This window comes from Heterocephalus glaber, unplaced genomic scaffold (genome assembly GCF_053883595.1).
Source record: "Heterocephalus glaber isolate CG9 unplaced genomic scaffold, H.glaber_assembly_v1.0 deba00001472, whole genome shotgun sequence".
NCBI classification, from domain to species: Eukaryota; Metazoa; Chordata; class Mammalia; order Rodentia; family Bathyergidae; genus Heterocephalus; species Heterocephalus glaber.
Window position 1 is genome coordinate 96664676 of NW_028258315.1, and position 12509 is coordinate 96677184.

Below are 12509 nucleotides of genomic sequence, written 5' to 3' on the forward strand. Positions count from 1 at the left end.
TAAGCCAAGTGTCTTTTTCTGAGCCTTTGAGGCAAGTGACCATTGTCTCCATTCCTGGTTAAGCAGAACCAGGTTTTGACCCTCTACTGTGACCACAGCTAAGTATTTCAATTTCTCTAACTGTGGCTGTCCATTAAATTTAAATAATAATGTGAAAACAAACCCCTACACAAACAAAAATCTGCTGTAAATGCCAAGGGGAAAGGAAAAGTGATTTCAACACAAAATATTATATGCCAGCTCCTTGACATTTATTAGATGATATTGGTATCCACTTGAATTATTCTGTATTTCCTTAACAAAAAACAACAATGCAAAACATTGTTATTCGGAAGGGAAAATGCACTTACCCACTCTTTAGCAAACTTTCAGAAGGATGATTAATTAGGAACAGAAAAAAAGAAAAGGAACAGTGCAAATAAAAATTAGGAAAAATGGACACATGAGAAATAAAAATTAAACAAACCACACAAAAAGCAAAGAAAATATACAGATGTAAGCCACAGAAATGTAGTTTAATATTCTGGTAATTGGCAGTCAGAATTATGGAGAATGAGCAGAGACATGTGAGGTTGGTGTGTAATTGGAAGATCTGGATAAAGTCCCAGGGCAAACCTAAGAAGTCATGTTGCCTACAAAAATTTAGCTGAGTTTCCTTATCTGTAAAAAGAAAACAAAACAGGTAAAAAAAACCAACCCAGGACTGAAAAGATAAGAGAAGCCAGTATAAATCACTGATTTGGAGAAGGGAATGATCAAACCCTTTATAAAGAAACGTAGCTACAAATTTCAAAATAGCCAGAAGAGAGGATTTTAAATGTTCTCATCACAAAAGACTTTGATTTAGGTATTATACAATATATATGTGTATCAGAATACTGCATTTTACCCCCTGAGTATGTATGATTAGTAAAAGATTTTCAGCTGGTCTGTTCTATGATTATTTAAAGACCCAGTGCCTAACTCCTTCCCTGGTACTCAGGTTCTCTGGCTCATAGGTCTGTTCTGAAGATTGAGTGAGGGTCTAGATGTGAAAACATTTTGTCAACTGTGCTTGCAATTAAAACACTATTTGTTCAAGTCACCAAGTAGCTGATAAGGATATAGAAAGAAGAGAGGATCTTAGGACTTAGCCATCCTCCTCCTCATTTTAGCTGGCTAGAGAAAACTCTAAGCAAACTGTCTACATTGTATAGTTAGTCCTGATGATCAGAACCTATGTTGCCCATCCTGCTAGATTCAAGAAAGGATTTACTCATTAAGTAACACAAACCTGAAGCTAAATGAAAAAAAAAATTATCTGTAGAATTCTGTGCTAGAAACACAAAGACAGATGTCAGAGCAAAAGAAATCAAGAATATTGACAGGGATCCAAATTCATTTTTAGGCCTTTAGATAAGATCCAGAATCACATCCTTACTTTACCTAGTCATGTGACTGCCTCCTCCAGTAGGTTTGCTTTGGATTGCCATAAACAAGTTACATTTATTAAATTAATTGTGAGATTAAGCCAAATCGGAAAAGCTTGCTGTATGCAAAATTATATAATATGGAACATTAAATGAGGGGCTTCTTACTACACCAAAGAATACTGTTGAGAACAGAAACATTCTCTTAAAAATCTTGGTTGAAGTGGTAATACAGACAAGAGCAACTGTTCTCCATACACCAAGAAAGATGAAGGTCTTGGACTGAGGAGTGAATGATGTCATTCTTTCACTTAAGAGGAATAGCTTTCCCTTCTGGAACTGGGGAGTTGCTTTTACATGGAGACACCACAAGGACATTGTGGCTTATGGAGTTAAGATCTATAGAAACCTCTCCCACCTGCAATGTTTTCCAAGTCCAACCTGATCCTCCTTTCTCTTCAGGCAGTTCCACACTGTACAAATATGGTATCTGTTCTCCAATCTGAACATTCCATCTCCCACTGCCACTTATAAAATAAACAGTGAAAAAAAAGTGAATCTAGAATTATCACTGTTGTGAGTATGGAAATCAGAGTCACCTAAGCAAGCAATGAAACAATGACTACATGGAAATATGATTCAGAAGCTTAGAAGTGCTACATGGCATTGTCACTACTCCAAGACTACCACTGCTAACTAGTTAGCATGGTGGTTACGTGGGTGTACACATTTCTCTAAACTCACCTAAAATCTATACATTTTATTGTAGGTAAATTATGTCCTTCTTTTTTTTCTGGTACTGGGTAATGAATCCTGGGTCTTTGCATTGAGCTATATCCCTGGCTTTTTAAATTTTTTATTTTGAGACACGGTCTGTCTAAGTTGCTATGTAAATTGTGTCTTAATCAACTTAAACTAATTAAAATAAAACTTACTTTGGGGCAGATATCAGGGTAATAATTATTCTGTTCATCAAGTGGCAAAGGGTTAAACATCAAAGCAGCCCCTATTTCTACTCAAGTAATTATGAGGTACATAAATCCCTTTTGCCAAATTTTCCTGATGTATGTGACTTGTTTGATTAACTTGCTTTTTTGGAGCAATAGTGAGTATTCTGTCTTGACTTTTTTGCTCTTTCTAGGAAGATAATTTATTCTGTGTAGATGTGAAGCCCCATGAGGGGATATACACACAACCAGGGCATCTTTGAATTACCACCTCACTGCTAGATTGATTTGTCATAAAATCCTTTCGGTCTGATTGAATATCCAATCTGTCTACATCCCAGTATGGATACAAAGAATGATCTTTCCTATTTTCACATTTCTCAGTTCTCTCTGCTAGTCTTCTTAGATTCACCTGACCTATAGCCCTAAGTTATATCCTGGGTACAGATCATGGCAGTATCTACCAAAGGAACTACTGATTTTCAATGGCATGGAAAGTTTGGGGAGTTCACTTTTGCTTCTGATAGGGTAGTTGCTATAATTTCACAATCGCTACATGAAAAACATTCTACTTGACTTTCTGGGCTGCACATTTTGCCTTGTCATGGAACAGATTGTGTGTATGTTGTCTTTCTGTTAAGACCATCTGACCTTGGAAATGAGATGAAAACACACTAGACCAAGTGAGAAACTATTTAATACACAATTTCCTCTCTATTGGTACTTCACAAATTTTAATGAAAAAATAAATATTTAAGATAGAAAAGTATGGTTAACAAATGTCTCAGCAGCTGCCTTTAGATGAGACATTATCCCACTGATGAAATTCAGGAAGTGATTTTAAAATTGGAGATTACACTACCTCACCAATATCCAGTCTAAAACAGGTTGAGGGAGGTAGAATCCAGGTGGTGGCTGCTACTGGAAACTAGGTCTATAATATATAGGCTTAGTATCCAATATTCACGAAGTGCAAAGTGCATACAGACATTGAATTTTTATCTATTCTTATCCAAATTTTAGGTTGCTTCCAATCCTCCTTGGTGAGTCCCATTTTAACAAATCAATTTTATTTTAGAGATGAATATCCCTTTTCTACAAAGCAAGAGATGTCAAGGAGGGTCCATTTCCATATGACTTGCCACTCAAGTTTTGCTCAGGGTCACAGGCACTGTGCCATATCATTCAAAGGAAGTACAATCATGTCTGGCTTCATCCTGACCATTCTCAGCCACTTGGTAGTCTTATATCAGAAGGGACATCACTTCCCCAAGCAGATCACTAAGGTGTCCCTGATTCATTTACACTAAGGAGAAATGTCATGGTAGGTCTTTTCCACATTGCTTGGGAAGACTGATATCCTCAGAATAAGGATCATAGATTAGAATGCAGTAATGGAAGGATCCTTAATAAAGATATTTAGTTGTGTGTGTGTGTGTATTATTTTACAAAAGACTAAGAAATGTGTACAAGCTTTAGTTGTTTTCATTAGATATGCTGAGTTGTATGGGAAAAATACACGTAATCATTTCTACCTTATCAAAAAAGAACAATGTTCAGAAAGAAATGTGCTGTCATTTAGCCTCAAAATGTAACTATTTGGATAATCTAAGACAACTTTCTAACCTTAAATCCAGAGGTTAGGAGAATTTATCTCCAATTTTAATAACCTACATACTCATCCTTCCCAATGGTTGTGTACTATATGCTATATTTTTCATTTGACAGATGGTGGCAGTAAGGTTACAAGAGTAAATGACTTGCTCTAGGTCACACAGTTTGGTAGCTAAGCAGAGGGTTCATAGGATATAGTGATTAAACCACTAGGCAGTTTGTTCTTCTAGAAAACCAGACTCCAGCATTAAGGCAATGCCATTCTACTTTAGCACAGAAACGATCAGTTGTAAATATGAGGGAAAGGGTCATTGTTATAAAGCTCAGCTTATTAATTCTTATTACATATCTCCAATCAGGACCTATGGTTTGGTTTAAGGAGGTTCACAGGTCTGCTGAGGCTGTATAGTAATATTTCAAGTATCTCTTTCCCAGGGAGTAGAATGATAGCTCCGCAACTTTCCTCAAATTCTCGGCAGTGTTTGGGTTACCAACCCTCTCATTCCCTCTACTCTCCACAAACCCCAAATCAATGAGAAACAAGCTGTGGTCAGAGTAACTTGGCTTCTTCGGAAGGACTGGTTCACCACCTGGCTGGGAATGGAGGAGCTATTCAAGTAAGGTCTCACTGGATCCACCTGGAGGGGTGCTGTGCAATGCCTTGGCGGAGCAGAGGCCAGTTAGCCCACTGTGTCTATCCACTCCCAGCTCTTCCCCCATCACCTCGTGAAACTCAGTTAAATGTCTGCAGCAGAAGCTCTGAGGGGAACTAGATAAAATGCACTTTATCAAACTTAAAAACTCTCTCTAAAGTATACTATAAAGAAAGTGAAAAAGGCAACCCACAGAGTGAGAGAAAAGACCTGCAAATCACGTATAGAACAGTATAGTACCCAGAATATATAAAGAATTCCTACAACTCAACAATAAAAACACAACCCCATTTAAAAATTGAGCAAAGGATTTGAATAGACATTTCTTCAAAGAAAATACACACCTAAGGCCGGGGATTTAGCTCAGTGGCACTGCGCCTGCCTTGCAAGTGCAAGGTCCCGAGTTCGATCCCTGGTACCAAACCAAACCAAAACAAAGAAAATATACAAATGGCCAAAAAGGACACGAAAGGATGTCAAACAACCCTGTCTACAGCAGATACTTCTTGGCTGAGATGTGAAGAAATTGATCTCTCATACATTGCTGGTGGGAATGTAAGATGAAAGCCACTGTGGAAAAGTTTGGCAGTCCTCAAAAAGTTAGATGTAGATTGACTATATGACCCAGCAGTTCCACTCCTAGATTTATACCCAAGAGAGCTAAAAACCTAAGCTCATGTGAAACCTTGTACATGAATCTTCATAGCAGCATTATTTGTAAAAGCTAAAGGTAGAAACAATTCAAATGTTCCTCAGCTGGTGAATAAACAAATTCATGTATTAATACAATGGAGTATTATCCGGCCATAAATAGAAAAGATCAAGACATGCTACAATACATATGAATCTGAAAACATTATGCCAAGTGAAAGAAACCAGACACACAAGGTCACATATTATATTACTCTATTTATATGTAATTTCCAAAATGGAAATTTCCTTAGAAATAGGCAAGTCTATAGAAAGAAGATTGGTGACTACCTCAGGCTAAGGAGTAAGGGAGGAGAGGGACTGTTAATAAGCAGTTGGTTTCTCTCTGGGATAATGAAAATATTCTAAAATTAATTGTGGTGATGGTTGCATAACTTTATGAATATACTAAAACTAGTGAAAAAACGTATGTTATATGAATTATATCTCTATTAAATAAAAAGCAGCAGTAGCTCTACGAGGAGAAAAGCAACATGCTGGAAAGTATAAACTCGAAGGTTCTTTAATGAATTTTAGAGCTCTCCCAAAACAAGATTTGGAAAGTAGGCTCTGTGACCCCGAGGAGATGGTGTTGCATCCCAGAGAAGCTCATGAGGCTATGGGTATAAAGAGGGGCAGAGGTGGAGAGGAACTCACGGCTTTGGCTCTGGGACCCTCTTTCCCAGTTCCTCTTTCCAAATCAGCTCTGAATTCACTTGTTTCACACACTGGCTTTCTCGGCAGCTAAAACCAGGCTGAGCAGGGTCTGCTCCAAGACCAAGCACTTGACTGTTGCAGTATTGGCAGCCCTGGGCTCAAGTCCCAGCACCAAAGAAAACCAAAAACTAAAAACACAAACAAAACCCAGGTGGGATCAAACCAGAATAGCACCATTCTTTTACAGATAAGGAAACAGACCCAAAGAGGCTGACTGACTTATCCAACTCCAGTTTGCCTCACAACCATGGCAAGAACCCAGCTGTGTGAGCACTCCAGCCAGGCCTTCCGCTGGGAGCCACTGGAAGGGCCTGGGTCCTTCCTTTCAGTTCCTTTTTGGATACTGAGCCTCCAGCAGCTCCCCACCATCACCAGAGAACTGGTCAGAAATATGAATTCTTACACCATACCCCAGAGTGGGCAGAAACTCTTGGGGTAGGGTACAAAGGTCTTGGGCTTCATAAGTTCTCTGGGTGAATGTGATACATAGTGGAATTGTGGAAAGGCTGCTCCAGGTCATTCCTGTGCAGCAAGTTGTGCTGGAAACAGATGCAAAGGCCACGGCGCTTGGCTGCAGTGTCCAGAACCTGCTCCCTGGGAAAGGCTCCACAGGAAAATCAGTTCAGCAGGAGCAGAAGCTAGCAGGGGGTGGCTAAGGAAGCTCACTTGTGGGGGAAACAAGGTTGGAGAAGATCGTGCCAGGAAGAGAATACCACCAACCCACATTTAAAAATGGAAGGTGCCGAAAGAGAAAATAAATAAGGAATACGGAGCAAATATAATTTAGTAAAAATTCTGAGCATGTAAGGCTGGTAACTAAAGATCTGATTTAGGAGCAATTTATGCCAATTGGCAACAACATAAAGTTGCCAGAAATGTTTCTGAATTAATTCTAAATTGGTATATGAATATCTAGCTGGCTTAAGGCCATCAGAGAAAAATGATCATGATAGTCTTTAATCAAGCCCAAGTTGCTGCTTCCTTCTCCTTTACATTTTAAATACTGCTTTGAAATTGGAAACTTAGCAAAGGACAAAACTTTTGGTCAGGGAAGATTCACAATAAATTCAATCCATGTAAAATCGAGAGCCCACAGTTCTTTGGACTTTTAGAGCCTGCTGGGTGGGGAATGGGTAGCAGTGATATAACATGGTGCATCCTGGAAGCTGCTAGAAGCAAGCAAGAAAAAGTCTTTCTGCTGTCCAGATGTTCCTAGTGATGAAATGCATTTCAAATGTGAGAATGACTTGTATTCTGGCAAACACAAATCTGTTGGAGATACCAGCCTAATAAGTAAGGTCAGCAAACTTCATTCAGCTTTAAGGAACCTTACGGCCAGCCCAACTCCAGCCAAGAATCATTTCCAAGTGACTGGCACTCTCACCAGCACATGCCTTAGACATTTACTTGACAGATACTGAACACTCATCTGTGGCTTCATCCACAAATGTTAAGAGTATATTTCTGAAACTAGGAGATTAGGGTAGATGGGAGGGATTTGTGAAGTTTTCTTCTACATGATCAATGGCAAGAGAAAAAAAATCCTTTAAAAATTATTTTTTTTTACCTCTTGGCCCATTTCCATGCTGCAAAGTTTTGTTGATTGAGCTTTGGCATCAACCATAACATTAAACATGGTGCATATTGACTGTGGGACTCGAAAATCTGTTGATCGACTGGTTTTTTGCAGCTTAACTTCAAATGCAATCCTGGTTCTATTAAAACAAAGTAGGAAAAGACCAATTCAGTGCTCAGATGGCAGCAGGTGGAGGAGACATTTTCTGAGAGGTCAGTGAAAAAGAAAATTGAAGGCTGTAATCAGTTTCAATCGACAATGACTTCACATGTGTTCTCTTTTAAATGACTTGCCCATCTAAGGAAGGCCTATTCATGGAGACAGCCATGCACAACCTTCCTTTCTCTGTGGTACACGGAACACCTGTAGCTTAGAGTATTTCTGTCTATAGTTTCCATGCTATGGAGAACCCTAATTGCAGGAGAATGAATGAATTAACAAAAACCCGATTATAGCATTATAGCATATGTAAGTTCTCTCACATTGGCAACTGCCTACCTTGAATCACTTCATTAAAAAAACAAAACACAAAAAAGCAGTTCCTAATCTTTAAAATCTCATGGTGGAAAAATTGTTAAATGACATTTATTGTTTTTCTTCTCTGGTTTGGAAAGATTCTGAAAGGAAAAAAAAATCAGAAAATTTATTACTATTAAAAATAATAGTTTTTGCTTGTTAAAGGATCATAAAAAAGAAATGTATCAAGCTGTTGAAGATGGGCTCCTTTGGAGAAGGGAGTGAAATTAGAAAGTGCAGTATAGGGGAACTTCCACTGTGTTTGTTTGCTTACTTTCTACGTCAGTGTATTATTTTTCAACAAGAATATATTATTTTTGTAATTGCAACATCATAGTATATTTAATATACAACTACATTATATGTTCAATATATATCATACATAATACACAATTCAAGAATTGTCTAATAGTGAAATCCTAATTCCGATGTAGGTAAATTATGACATCAGCAATGTGCTAGCCACTCAGTGGAAAAACCTATCCCAACATGGCCAGTTGGTAATACAGGTATAAGTTTTAATCTTTGACATCAGCATTGTAAAAGGCTCCAGCTATATTTTAAAAGGTTGTGGAAAAGTGGGTCACATCATCACGTCTTTAAAGAAAAGCACTTGATTAGTGAGTGGCTTTACTAAAGCCCCCTTCATCTAATGCATCTTTTCAGCATTGTTCACCATCAGGTTCCAGAGCTCATGCAGCCCCAGGAAAGCACTGCTTTAAGAGGAATGTGTAGCAGTTTTCTAACAGTGCATAGGAGGACCACACAGCTAGTTAGCTCAGGAAAGGATGCCAGCTTGCTAACATACCCTGGGTGCATGCAGGAAAGCCAAGTATAATTTCTAAGGTTGGAAGCCCAGTTCTTAGGAAAAAACTTCAAGAAAAAAAAAAAACCAAACCCTCAAAACACCCTTATAGATTATATGATCATGTTAAAGATAAATGTATCTTGGCTTCTAAAGACTCAGTGCACTGAAGTAGCTTTCTAATCATGATGATCATTTTAAGCTATGCTGAAAATACATCCTTTTCTAGTTTCGTGAAAAGGAGGCCTGCTGGGGGCTGAGTTGGACAGGCCCTGGTGTTGATCTTCTGAGGCTTGTGTGCCAGTTCCGGCTCAATTTGAGAAATGGAAATGCTAAATCGACCCCTTCCAATGAAGTAATCTCTTCTGTTTTCACAGAACTGTTCATAGCCCTTGGAGTGCAGGGCTGTGAAAGGAGAAAGATGAATGCAAAATTAATATGCCTGAGAGGGCTCCATGGGACCTGAAAGCAAGGAATGAAGAGTTCACTTAACCCAAGCGACTTTCCTTGAGGGCAGACCCACAGTCTTGTGGGTTCAGCACAAACCTGATACACATTAGGGCAGAGGTTTGTGAACGACTAATGAATGAATTGCATTTCTTGAAAACTCCAAAATGAGGAGTGTCTCGCTGACATTTTGGCATTGCATATTTACATATAGGAAACTATGTCCTTGCTACATTGCCCTTAAACAAAGGTTATGTATTCTGTCCAAAGAGAAAAACCAGTGGTTCTAGGCTGTTCTAATGTAGATTTTATGTCTTAAAATATCTAAGAGCTTTTCCATGTTGTCCTCTAAAGTTGGAGGTCAAGGGATGATATTTCCACTTGCTTTTGTTCTGTCTGCTTTTGTGCTTATGTTTAGGGCCTTTATTGAAAGGGACATCAGGAAATTTAAGAGTCCAGGGACAGCCACACATGCACAGTGGACCAACTTCTGAACATTGGAGGAACCAGATCCACTTCTTGCCTCAGAGTAACTCACCCACTTTAGGCATCTGAACTGGAATATTTAGGAGGTAAGGGAGATAATAGTCTTACTCACTTCTGACACCCTTAGATCTTCCTTTTTCCTCTGAGCATATCCCTATTTCTTAATTCTTACCCAGAAGACTAGCTTGTCAGCAAAAGACATAAATGTCTTTCTGTATAATTCTATGCCTAGATCAGGACCTGGAAAGTCTAATTCTAATGAGTTTCAGCCCCTAAGACAGATCAGGGGAGAAATTATAGCCTCAAAGGAGTGTCCTGTAAGAAGATGTTTGCTGGAATGGTTTTGTCATTGGAAATGCATTGTTTTTCCTAAAACCAATATAAACTATGTAGGAGAGTCTGGAAATCAAAACCCTAAGGGAACACTTTGCCTGTGGATTTGAGAAATAGGCCTGTCTTTGGTTCTAAGAGTGAGAAGAAAAGAAAAAAAAATTCCAGGTCTGGCTCACTAGGATTTCAAGCTTCCAGAAGCAGCATCAGATATCTGCCCAGATTCTCCACGGCTCACAGCTCCTTCCCCTATTCCTGGTGTTCACTTACCTGGGATTGTGTTGTTCTTTTGCCTTTTTAGTTTCTAGTTTTGATGCTATTCTCTTTTCTTCTTCCAAGATATAAAATGATGAATTCAAAGGACTTTCAGGCAAACCCAGCCCCTGTCACCCACAACTGATCCATCAACTAAACTGCACGACATCTGGAGAGCTGGAGTAGCCTGTGCTCCTTCCAGTATCTTTTTTTCAAGGGGGAAAATTAATGGGATGGTTATGAACTAGAAAAGGAACTTGGATGTGTGCCTGAGGATAGGCAGGGTGATGACGACGATGTAAAATCAGTGGAATTCATCTTTGTATTTGATATACAGTTACAGATACTCCACAAGGAAAAGGATGTGATCTTTCAGTCTTTGTTGTAGGCCAAGAACTTAGCACTGTGCCTGGCCCATGGGGACAGTTCAGATATCATCCTCATTTTCTTCCTGTGAGCTTCTTGGCACAGTCTGTCTTGCAACTTGAAGTGCCATATTCCAATTCCTACCCTAATCCTGTAAGTCACAGCGACACCCAGACAATTTGTGGGAAGGCAAAATGTATGTTCAATGTTTCACTACCCTTGTTGATCCCAATAAGACTCTGAGTGAGAAAACTAATAGTTTCCACATAGTAGGTGTTCAGTTCCTAGTACAGAAGGAATGTCAATGTGGAGGTGCGTACTTTGCCACCAAGTCATTAGATTCCTGCTACTTGTGATGGATACTCCTGTTCTGGAATTATATAACGTTCACTTTTACCTCCCCACTCAATTCCCCCATAGTCATCCATTTTTTTTTTTTTTTGGTACCGGGAATCAAAGTTGGGATCTTGCGCTTTACAGGCAGGTGGAACTGAGTTAAATCCCTGGCTATAGTCATCCATTTAACAAATGTTTATTAGGTGAATATTTGTGCCATACTCTGCTAGATATTGGGGATATAGAGATGAGTAAAAATGGATATAAGTATGTCCCTTATGAAGCAAATAGTCATGAAAAAGCTGGCAGCCAAATTATTATGTGTTTGGGACAGATAGAAGGGAAGGGGACTTGAAACTAGACTTGACCAGCTACCACTCCAGCTGACTTTGACAAGCAACGGCTGTCTCCAAAAATCTCCAAATCATGATCTTTTGAAAGAAGAGTCATGGGCCCTTCACAGAGTCTGTGCAATGGAAAAAAGTATGCCAAACCTGTCTGACTACCTGGGCTTACCTTTTGACACAAGACTCAATCATGTCACTCGCCATCAACTTCAGCCGTTGTTCTAGGTGCTTTCCAAATTCTTCCTCAGGCCAGTGCAGGTCCCGAATGAAGGTCTGAAGGGCGTCAAGTTTCCAGAACAGGTCTTCTGAGGTGCCTGATCCATTACTGGCAGGATAAAAATTAGAAACCAAGAGTCACCCAGTGGTCTTGGGCTCCATGGACACTGACACAGACACAACTGGGGGCTAGAAGGGTTAAAGCAAACACTGGCGTCCACATACGACACAACGTGTGTAGGCCATGGAGGAGGGGCAAACTCCACTGGCAGATTTTGAGTTTTACCATACATGATTTAGTTGGCTTTGCTTGGCCAATTACTCCAGACCAGTGAGGAGTGTGAAGAAGGTGTTGTCCTGTGGCAACTAGAAGGGTGTATGGTAAAAATCAGCCTTCCATAATAACCACATTAACACATGTGATGATTCAGATGAAGGCCACGAACCAGGGGGGAGAAGTAAGTCTCCACTGATAATAACTACATGACAACATGCAGTTATTAAAATTCAGGGTTTCATGCATTTCCCCCGCTCCCCTCCAGAGCAGAGGCCTCTTGAAGATTGCACAAGACTTTCAGTTTTAAGAGGACAGTGCTAACAAAGTGGTGAGCGAGGACCTGCTTTCTCTCTGAAGAGCTGGAAAAAAACTGGAGTGATTCAGATCGAAATGGGAACACCTGGGTACCTTGAATCCAAAGTTACTGTTTAGTTGGGTGATGATTCCAATTTTCATAGACCAGCCCATTGCACAGGCAGCCTCTGGACAAGGGCAGTTGGAGCAGAGACGTGAGTGGACCAG

The 12509-nt window shown here is 39.6% G+C and overlaps 1 protein-coding gene across 29 annotated transcripts in view; it reads right to left on the reverse strand.

The window, feature by feature from the left end:
• Cadps (calcium dependent secretion activator) overlaps positions 1 to 12509 on the reverse strand; it is a 457138-nt gene that overhangs the window by 67184 nt on the left and 377445 nt on the right. For all 29 annotated transcript variants that reach the window (XM_087182504.1, XM_087182502.1, XM_087182498.1 and 26 more), the window contains 2 exons: positions 11664 to 11819; positions 7598 to 7745 (listed from right to left, as the gene is read on the reverse strand). In XM_087182504.1, coding sequence (XP_087038630.1) covers positions 7598 to 7745; positions 11664 to 11819 — 304 coding nt within the window. The remainder of the gene's footprint in view (positions 1 to 7597; positions 7746 to 11663; positions 11820 to 12509) is intronic.